This window comes from Hippocampus comes, unplaced genomic scaffold, assembly GCF_001891065.2.
Source record: "Hippocampus comes isolate QL1 unplaced genomic scaffold, H_comes_QL1_v1.1 scaffold57, whole genome shotgun sequence".
In the NCBI taxonomy this organism is placed as follows: domain Eukaryota; kingdom Metazoa; phylum Chordata; class Actinopteri; order Syngnathiformes; family Syngnathidae; genus Hippocampus; species Hippocampus comes.
The window spans coordinates 151,296-162,083 of NW_017805039.1; the positions used below are offsets into that span (position 1 = coordinate 151,296).

General features: G+C 41.3%; 2 protein-coding genes across 4 annotated transcripts; both read left to right on the forward strand.

The window, feature by feature from the left end:
* Positions 1–695: 695 nt before the first annotated feature.
* Positions 696–2,976, forward strand: LOC109512333 (gap junction beta-1 protein-like). 2 transcript variants are annotated; one of them, XM_019863955.1, is made up of 2 exons: positions 696–860; positions 1,966–2,976. In XM_019863955.1, exon 2 carries the CDS (start codon positions 1,980–1,982, stop codon positions 2,703–2,705), a length of 726 nt encoding a protein of 241 aa, XP_019719514.1. In that variant the 5' UTR covers positions 696–860; positions 1,966–1,979; the 3' UTR covers positions 2,706–2,976. The 2 variants fall into 2 exon arrangements, with proteins under 2 accessions (XP_019719514.1, XP_019719513.1); XM_019863954.1 differs by lacking the exon at positions 696–860 and adding an exon at positions 1,012–1,165.
* Positions 2,977–5,200: 2,224 nt separating this feature from the next.
* Positions 5,201–9,073, forward strand: gja2 (gap junction protein, alpha 2). Of its 2 annotated transcripts, none has more exons than XM_019863948.1 (2): positions 5,201–5,395; positions 7,917–9,073. In XM_019863948.1, exon 2 carries the CDS (start codon positions 7,959–7,961, stop codon positions 9,018–9,020), a length of 1,062 nt encoding a protein of 353 aa, XP_019719507.1. In that variant the 5' UTR covers positions 5,201–5,395; positions 7,917–7,958; the 3' UTR covers positions 9,021–9,073. The 2 variants fall into 2 exon arrangements, with proteins under 2 accessions (XP_019719507.1, XP_019719508.1); XM_019863949.1 differs by lacking the exon at positions 5,201–5,395 and adding an exon at positions 6,795–6,855.
* Positions 9,074–10,788: the final 1,715 nt, after the last annotated feature.

Consider the following 10,788-nt stretch of genomic DNA (forward strand, 5'->3'; position numbering starts at 1 on the left):
CATATCACTAACATGGTTCAACATCATGAGTTAAATAGGTGTCATTCGGCACTTTGTTATGTTCTCTGACTGTACACTAACTGGCAGTGTTGCTATAAAAATACTGTTGGGATGAAATAGCCTGTTAAGAAAATACAGTGTTTGGCTACACTCTGGCCTTGTTACTTTGCCTCCCAACACCACACACCTAACCCGGTTAGGGACGATTAAAGGGACGGATGAAATCCGTCCCTGCTTAATGCGTCCTGAAAAGAAAAAAAAACTTCTCTTGCTCTGTCCGAGACAGACAGACCGTTCTGTCCCAGGGATGGAATGCCCATCTCTGTTTATTTTAGATTGTGACCCAGACCTATAGGGTAAATATGAATCCTAACATGCTACGTGCTCACCAGATTTCAGTCAGATGGAGTGAAATATTAAGCCTGGCAATGTTATGTATGGAAAAACTGGATGGAAGCACACTAAGAAGTGTTTTTACTGTCTCTTGGTTCAATTGCTGTTTTATACCTTTCTACACTTCCTGTCCAGAACAAAGCCCAGTTCATCCAAGAGAGCAGACTGCAGTCCCCCACACAGATTCCTCCACTGGGCCGAAATTAAAACATTTGAATTGTGTAGTTGTTTGTTTGGTCCGTCTAAATGGAGCTATTGTATGCAAACAGTGTGTGTAGAAGCATATGACCTCTCAGTGCAGGGCTGTGCGGAGCAGCGTGTATGTGTGTGAGTGTGTGCGTATCTGTGTGTGATACCATTAGCAATGCAAAGTCCTGCTGCTCCGTTGCTCACTGGCACAGATTTGTTCAAAAAGCCTCCATGCATAAATGTGTCCGGATGTTATTTGTTATAAGCATCATCTGAAGGTAAGGATGCTTTGCTTCTTGTGCGATCATTTTTAAAGCTGGGTTGTCTTGCTTAACTTAACAAAAAAATCAGCAAAACTTGCACAAGTCACTTTTGGCAATTTGTACGCCTCACTCTGATGAGGGGCGAGTGTGTCACATGACGCACGGTGCCAGGTCACTCATAAAGAGTCTGCCAAATTCAGTGGAGGGCAGAGAGGCCCCCTTCTTCTCTTTCTGGACAGTTGATCCTCCATGCCAAGCAAGTGGGCCAAAAGAGTTGTCATCGCTGTCTCATATGCCTCTTACGCCTCCTCCTGAGCCGGGTAACAGAGCCTCACATATATTTATACTCAATGCAGGGATGATGCCGTAGAGCAGACATAGTATTTTAAAAATGTTCAAGCTTTCATCATTATTCATGCAGATATACAATTCTGACTCATGAAATATGACAGATACGTGGATTTTAAACTTGTTTTTCATTTACCGGTAATCTCTAACATCCTCACTTGGGGGTGGAAATTGAACCTCTTCGGGATGAAATTCAAGTTACATAGGTCATGTGATTTGTGAAGTAAACTTCTTAACTCTCCATTTGTAATGTGCAAACTTGCGTGATAATATGCAGGTGAAGCAAAATTATAATAACGGCACAACTACATGGATCATTATGAGAAGTGTACAAAAGTAATATGACATTTTTTAAATTAGTGCAAAAGTCATGTAAATGTTCAGTTTAATAGATGTGTACATGTTTGATTCAAGTTTGTTTTCATTTGTCTTTTTGAAACTTTTTTTTAACAATCAAATGTGAGAGGGTAAACAAACAAAACTAAACTGCCATTCTGGTTATATGAGAGATTTTGAAGATACTGATTAATGTCTTGTACATGTATTTGATGTATGCAAGTGTACCTAATAACAGGTCCTCACTCCACTGAAAGGCAGGATTCACCAAAAAGAAACAATCCAACAAAGAGGACTGAAAATATGACACTAAATGGACTCATATGATTGACATCAGTGAGACACCGGTGTGGCTAGACCACGACAGCAAGGTGGAGTATGGGCTTATGGAGACAGCCATCAAAAATGAATTCCAACTTTCCTGTGTGTCTTTCAGACCCGGAACAAAAAATGAACTGGGCCTCATTTTATGCTGTCATCAGCGGCGTCAACAGACACTCCACTGGAATCGGTCGCATCTGGCTTTCCGTGCTGTTCATTTTCCGCATCCTAGTCCTGGTGGTTGCAGCGGAGAGTGTGTGGGGGGACGAGAAGTCTGGCTTTACTTGCAACACCCAGCAGCCCGGCTGCAACAGTGTATGCTATGACCACTTTTTCCCCATCTCTCACATCCGCCTGTGGGCCCTGCAGCTCATCTTGGTCTCCACTCCTGCCCTGCTGGTCGCTATGCACGTGGCCCACCGGCGGCATGTGGACAAGAGGCTCTACAAACTGTCAGGGAAGAACAATCCGAAAGAACTGGAGCAGATCAAGAGCCAAAAAATGAAAATCACCGGCGCCCTCTGGTGGACATATGTCATCAGCCTGTTATTCCGGGTCACATTCGAGGTGACCTTTATGTACGTCTTCTACATGATTTACCCCGGTTACAAGATGATCCGTCTGGTCAAGTGTGACTCATACCCCTGCCCCAACACAGTGGACTGCTTCGTGTCCCGCCCCACGGAGAAAACTGTCTTCACTGTGTTCATGTTGGCCGTGTCGGGCGTTTGCATCCTGCTCAACATTGCGGAGGTCGTCTTCTTGGTGGGGAAGGCCTGCGGCAAGCACATGCACAATGCTGGAGACTCAACCACAGGGGCTTGGCTCCAACATAAACTCGTAATCGGGAAATAAATCTCCTTCAAAATGTTGCATACATACCAGTGATTTTAGCATTAACAGCCAATTATTAACCTTTGATTTACATTATGAAAGTACAATACACTATATAGCACAATACACTAAGATTCAATACATGTATGTTTTTGTGTTGTACATGCAGTGGCAACATTCTGCTTCTTTTAGACTTGAATTGTATACATTGTACTGAAAAGTAACAAATGTCTTCTGTCTTAACTGGTGATTAAGTAGAAATGAATGAACAGAAAACATACAGTGCAATACATTCCTTATGACTGACAGTGTTTATGGATAACAGATAAAAAAATCCCTGTGAGGTATTTATGAAGCACTAAATCTAATAAGAGTGTGTGTGATTTTACATAAGTGCCATTGATCTTCATGGTGATGTTTCCCGACCAGAAAAGAAAAAAATGTGAATGGCATGGCGATTCACTGCATATTTAGTGGCAACGTTGCCATTTTTAGAGGTGAGCTACCACCTTTGACTAAACATCTCGGGCAGCTTGGGTTCTCCTTGTTAAGGCTCCAGAGTGCAGAGTTCTGGGTTATCAATAGCCTCGCCATCTAAGAGGTCAGACGGCAGGTGACAACTGTTGAGCCCGCCGACAGATAGACATGCAGAGGCACTTCTCTTTTTATGGAAAGTGTCAACACTCCATCATGCACAGGTGAAATTAACCACAAGCACACAGGAATTAAAAACAAATCGATCCTAATAGTCATTTACTTACAAGAATTAAGGTTATTTTGAACAGGCATTCTTGAGACGACAAAAAATATTTTGTCGCCATAAGAAATGTTGACCTACCATCGTGTGTAAACATTTGGTTCCCTCATTTGATTATCAAAGTACCAAAAAAAAAAAAAAAAAAAAAAGTTAAATTAATTAATAAATTAGTTACATGAGAGTGAGCTGAGCTCTCATCCGACACCACTGCTCACAACAATCACAAATAATGACAACATTGTTTGGAGAATGCATTTTCTGTAGTAGACAGATAGTTCTTCGGTAACAAAACTATCCAGCAACAGTAATTTATTATTTTTTTTAATCATTACATTTACTGGTTACACAGGCGCAACTGTCTGAAATTTTAGGAGGAAAATGCTTCTCTTCAGGGGCCGTCTGTTGCACAGATAATTGAATGTCTTTGGATGACCTTTTCATCAATTCTCTTAAACCATCAGCATGCTGACAACAGTGCTAATGACGCTCCATCACCCATAAGGGTATATGGATTCTGATGATGGATGAAAATCCACATCGGAATTTTCATAGTTGTCATCATGGTGTTTCCGTAATCGCACTTTTAAGCTTAAACCACATAATGGTGTGTAGTGAAAAGTCTCAAAGTTGCAATCCAAGCACAATTTTGTACTGTTGGCTGTCACTCTTGAAAGTTTCGGTCCGGAGACGTCAATTTGGCATGAAGCTGCCGTATGTGGTAAATAGAAACAATACAAGTTAATTATGTGAGGAGTGAGAACACAAGTTTGGAGAACTTTCTTTCGGGGAGAGGAATGCTCGACAGCCAAGGGTCACCTCACCCAAAAGCCCAGAACGCCGCCACTCGGATGACAACAAAAACGCTCCCTTCCCCTTAACTTATATTTAGACCACACAGACGTGCCGCATCCCCTCAAGAGCAATCAGCTGCCGTTTGTCTGCATAGAAACTCACACTCTCAAGTGAGGGCTTTCACGATTCTCGGCAATGCGTCTTCACGTGAGAGGCACAAAGCCTCATTTGTGGCGGCTTGTTGAATACACAGTATTCTGACATATCAGGAAGGGAGGTTTGCGGAATCAAAAGAACACACACAAAAAGGAAATTATTCGGCAGAAGTTTATCTTGGCGCTCATCAACGGTTCAGAAAAACATGACCTTCATGTGAACTGAAGAGTACAATTCCTGACCGACTCACCGTGGAGCTCAAAGGAGATGATCATTAATCAGGTACAGTATGTCGTGGGATGACTGGTGAAGAAATCATGTGTGATGTTTCGTCAAATACTATAAAAGCAAGTAAATATAATAGCGCAATAGTTTAAGAAGGTCAATTGCATACGTGCAGTCAAAGGTTGACACTTAAGTATGTCTGAAGAAATAATTTCTCCGATTTTCAATAACAGAAAAGCATGCACAATTGTTTTGGTCTTATAATCAAATAACAGTCTTTTAAGTGTTCACAAAATTTGAAAATTGCATTTTACTACTATGCGGTGTTGATTTGAATTAAATTACAGTAAGTGCTCAGCCCCACCCAAAACACAACAAAAATTGCACAATCTATATCCCAAATTGAGTTATTTTATTGAAACTGACATGGGTTACATATTCCAAACAGGTGCTCTATTGACATCCACTGGTAGGGGCCCAAAAGGACAGGCACAAGTGTTTTCTTCAAGTTTGCTGCAGTGTCACCACTAAGAGGGACTGAAATATAAACTAGAAACCTAAATCTGGGTCTTGTGTCACAAGATCTGTCCTCCAGCAAAAGTTGTTCAACAGCAGGCAGCTCCAGCTCTCCTACACTCTCACCCCCATTTTCCCTTTAATGAGTGGATAAGACACAACCTTTAGGAAGACAAGTAGTTGATTCATGATCAATCGCAATACATTCTATCAACTGCGAGCTCAGGCGCCTTCTTTTTCTGCTGGGTGGTTCACTAGCAAACACGTAAGTCGCCTTCAATTCTATGCATTTCGTTTAATATTTTCGAAAATTCTTGAAATATTTTTTTTCTCAAGCAGAGACATTAGTACAAACTATTAGTAGACAAGGCTGCTCTTTCAATCCAGGTAACCTAGTTGAAACGCTTGATTGATCTCTAAAAAATGATCCAAACATTTATAATGAGTGAAAGAAAACTTAATGTGTTTGTTTCGTATCCTGTTTTAGTCTCCCACGTTTCAACCCTCTGTATATATAGAAGGACCTGTTATTAAGTCAATTGATTATTATAAATACAATTTGATAGCATTTATTAACTTCATTGTTTTCCATGACTACCCAGTGGATGTAGAATCCAAAGTCAACAAAAATGATTCCACTAAAATGCACTTTTACATATATCACTAGTGAAATATTGATGTAAAAATAGTACATATGTGTTATACAATAAATGATGTGTTTAATACAGCCTATGCAACTATTATTCTTTCTAAAATAATATTATAACAATTTAAACTGGTATAAAGTAATATAGCAACTGTATGGGTTTCAGTCATTCCTCTATGTGTCTATGACAGCTTTTTTTTCTTTTTTATTTAGTCTGCATTGAATTTACTGTGGAACCCTTGGAGGGATGCTTTATTGTGCTAAAACAAGCATTAAAAATAACAATATTGCAATTCTTACTAATGGCAGTCATAATAGTCATAATCATTATTCTGTGTAAGTCACTGAAAATGTTGTGGTTCCCTGACTTCGTACAAGCACATGAGTTCATTTCACATTCAGTGATGGAATGTGGGTGCGAAAGGTTGTGGGCATGGATCCATGCTGTATTCGAAATGCATTTTGAAATGAATGCTGTAATGAAAACCTTTGATTTGCATTTGTTTTTCCACGTAGCGCTCGTGCTTCATTTACAGTACAATGGACCTCCTGGGACTGCTACAACAAGTCCAATGAACCAAGCATTTTGCAATTTCGAATGTAGTTTGTAATTTATACTCAGCGACAGGCTTTGATTTTGTGTTTCAGCCCACTGTGTTCAATTCACTGCAAAAATAAATACATTATGAAAAGTGTTTGTTGTTGTACTTAAGTGGTGTAGTAGTGTAGATTAGAACAGTTCTGTGGTGTTATGTGGTGACACGGGAGGGGCAAATTATTCGAGAGGCCTCGGTATTTTGCAGAAAAGCAATACAATTTGGCATTTTTGATACAGCTTTTGAAGTGAATCAAATACAATTGTGCAAGTGTACCTGTTATCTTTCCAGCATTTGCATATTAGTAGTGCCATGGAGTCTTTCTTCGTTCCACTGGGGTTTAGCTAGTATGATCATAAAGAGACCAAAATCTCTTTAGTGGGGGCCCTGTAGCGACGCCACTCAAAGAGCTTTGACCTACTACAACAGCTAAACTAGTACAAACGACACGACGCTCGAGGTCGGACGGACACGCTCACAGTGGTAATCTGTGTTTTTTTCCTTTTTCTGTCCAAATATATATTTTTCTACTAGTTTATTCTTGTCCACAGAGTCTTTCTTCGTCCCACCGGGGTTTAGCTGGTGTGATTATAAAGAGACCAAAATCTCTTTACCGCCACTATCATGTCGCAACTATGGAAACCATGAAAGCCATACAAAAATGCTGCAGAAGAGCAGTTATTGTGCCACAGTCATCATCAAGAATCTATATAACAAAATGATTAAAAAAATAAGCATACAAATGTAAATAAAATGTATCAATAAACACTCATTCACTGCCATTGAGCCAAATATGCATTGTCACTGTGAAGAAAAAAATCACTCTCTGGCCCAATTGCGTGCCTCTAATTTGATATTTATGAAACCACTACGTCCAAGGAAAAACAACCAATCAAGGTGTGACTAACAAGGTGTCTATAATTTGCAGAAGACAGGTTTGGAAAAAAAAGTAAAGGAACATTCCTGTTAGGGTTTGGGTGTGACCCCAAGAGCACGACAACAGGCAGGTATTGTAGAAGCCAACACTTGGCGTAGTTTATTTGAAGAGTCTTCGCAAAGTCACTCAGGGGGAAGCACGAGGAGTCCACAAGGAATTGTCCACACAAGGAACAAGCAGCTGTCGGAAATGGCAACAAAGTCCACTGGCGTGGTGACGGCACGAACTTGCACTGAGGAATGGTCTGTGAGTCAATATGTACCAGTCCAAACGAGCAGATAGGCAACAGGTGGGTGATGAGCTGACGAGTCTCAGGTGTGAGGTGCAGAGCACCTTGGCTGAGGAGGCTGCCTGGCTGGCCCCTCCCTAACAATTCCCAGAGCTAATAGTTTAAGTTATGTGATCCAGAAGTAATTCTAAAGGCTTTTGGCATCTTAAATTGACACAGCAGGACATGGTGATTGAAAAGTGATTGGAAAAATAATCTAATATCCATTCAGGGAACAAATTCTAGAATTTAGGTTTTAGCAAACCAGCAGTGAGAGACAGAGCGACACTTGTAGAGATTTCATACATTAACACGTGGCATGTGGTTGTCTCTACCCAGGTGATCTTGTCAGTAAGACTGAGGATTGAATAGTGAGCCGCCATGGGAGACTGGAACCTGTTGGGGAAACTGCTGGAGAGCGCCCAGGAGCACTCGACTGTTGTGGGCAAAGTATGGCTGACGGTTCTCTTCATCTTCCGCATCCTGGTGCTGGGATCCGCCGCGGAGAAGGTGTGGGGGGACGAGCAGTCGGGTTTCACTTGCGACACCAAGCAGCCCGGTTGTCAGAACGTGTGCTATGACAAGACCTTCCCCATTTCCCACATCCGCTTCTGGGTGATGCAGATCATCTTTGTGTCCACGCCCACGCTCATTTACTTGGGACACATCCTCCATCTGGTGCGCATGGAGGAGAAGTTGAAAGACAAGGAGAAGGAACTGGCTCTCCAGAGTGAAAAGCAACAGCAAATACTTGGCAACAAGGCCAAGAAGACATTAAAGCCCATCAAGGACAACCAAGGGCATGTGCACTTGAGAGGAGCACTACTTCGGACTTACATCTTCAGCATTATCTTCAAGACCCTTTTCGAAGTGGCTTTCATCATAGCGCAGTACTTCCTGTATGGTTTTGAGCTCAAGCCAATGTACCGCTGTGACCGTTGGCCTTGCCCCAATGTGGTCAACTGCTACATCTCCAGGCCCACCGAGAAGACCGTTTTCATCCTCTTCATGCTGGCTGTGGCCTGCATCTCATTGCTGCTCAACTTAGTGGAAATGTACCATCTCGGCTTCACCAAATGCCATCAGGGCATTCGCTACAGGCGGACGCAGGCAGTGAGGGAACCCGCTGAATCCGTCATCCCTTTTGTCTCCAACTACAACTACTTCCCAAGTGGCCCCACGGGGTCTGAATCCTTCCCAGTGGAGGCAAAATACGGCATCACTGAGCCAAATCCACCTTACAGCCCCTACAGCAAGGTGATGTATAAACAGAACAGAGACAACATGGCCACAGAGAAGAAAGGTAAAACAGACGGAGATGATGGAAGGGAGAGGAAAACCTCCACCTCGTTTCAAGAGATGCCTATGGAAAGCCCGCGCAGAAGCAGCCAGTCCAGCAAGCACAGCAATAACAAAAGCAGGATGGATGACCTAAAAATATAGACGTTTTTTTTTTTTTTTACGTGAGTAAGCAAAAAAAAAACTGCGCTGACGCTCAAGTTGTTTTTCATTAATTGCGAGTGACAGAAGAAAGGGGGCAGCACGGTGCGTGGGTCTTCCTCCCACATTCCAAAAAGAAGCATGCTTTGCTCCAAATTGTCCATAGGTGTAAATGTGGTTGTTGTTTGTCTATATGCACCCTGCGATTCAGTGGTGACAGTCATGGGCGTACCCCACCTGTCGCCAAAAGTCAGCTGGGACAGGCTCCAGTGCACCCGAAACCCGAATTTAGACAAGCAGCACAGGGAATGGAAAAATGAATGACAGTTGTAAGTCGTAAGTCACACTGGTGATCACTCAGGAAGAATGCATCTCTATTTTATACAAGATTTCGTCTGCGCTGCATCAAAATACAAAACATTATTCCAAGCACAATGTAAATGGACTAATCTGACATTAGTTTACTGGCGGAACAAAAATAAACACAGGACTAGGATTTCAGAAATGTTTCGCTCAAGGCACAAATTAAAAAACAAACATCTATTCATTAGATTCATTCTAAGAGAAACCTTATGTTGCTGTTTGTTCAATTTATTACATGACCTTATTCTGCTGGCCTAAACACTGTCACAAGCACTGACCTACATTTACAACCTAAATTCTAATATTTCTTCCATGAAATGTAATTGATGGTATTTCCAACAGTCTATTCTAATCATTTTGTGGCACTTCTTTTGGCTGTCTATTTCCAGTCACGTTATGTGTGTGTTAGGTTGCCTTATCAGGTTTCAGCCAAAATCCAAACTGCAGAGAATCCCCCCAGCCTTCTCTGCTATGTTTTCATGCGCTGTTGCAAGGATTCTTCCAGGAACCTCAACAGAGGAAAACTTGTAGTCAGTTGTTTGGGTTGAAACAAATCTTTTGTGACACGTGTTTTAAAACCTTTCTGACGCATCTCTTAATCTGCCCAGGACCTTCAGAATATCAAGTGTGAGTCGATGCAACATAACGTATACTGAATTAGCAAAAAGACTATTTCTTTAACCAATCAGATTTCAAACTTCTCCTGCCAGATGATGTCAATATTTTTCAAGCCTCTGACCAGAGCAAAACTTGACAAATTTGATCATCTTTTCATTCATTCAAGATGGTGAGAAAGATTCAAATCACCTCTCAAAGTGAAAGTGAGTGGAGATGACAGGGTTGAGGCGATGAATTTTGGGTTGATGCAACCAAACCTCAGTTCAAGAATAGCGCTGTGATCATCAAGTCACCAAGTCACGTTGATGTTTGTAAATCACAGACACAGACTGTATGCTTAATAGAACTTGGTGAATCTTCACAGCTTTATGACATGATATCATATGTTGATATTTCTTACGATGCTGTTTCTATTCATTCCACAAAATGGAATTTGACCACTTCTTCTGTGCTGCCTTTGGAAAGAATATCCATTTCATAAAGGTTGTCCAAGGAATCTCGTGCAGGGTTTTGCTTTTCCTTCATTTCACAAAAGGATTATTTTGGATTCTATGACTGATATGAACAGTTGGAGAGCTCTTAAGGAGGCCAGGTTGCTACACAAAATAATATTTATGTTGAAATGCCATTTTTTGTGATTAAAAAAAAAGACAAATCTAAAATTATCAAATCATTTAAAAACGTTCCCACTACAGTATTAATTGGTTAAATAAAGGGCAAAGTAACTAGAAAATATAATGTTTAGATTCCAATAGGGCTTGTTGCAGTATGCTGTCGCCCACGTGTTGGA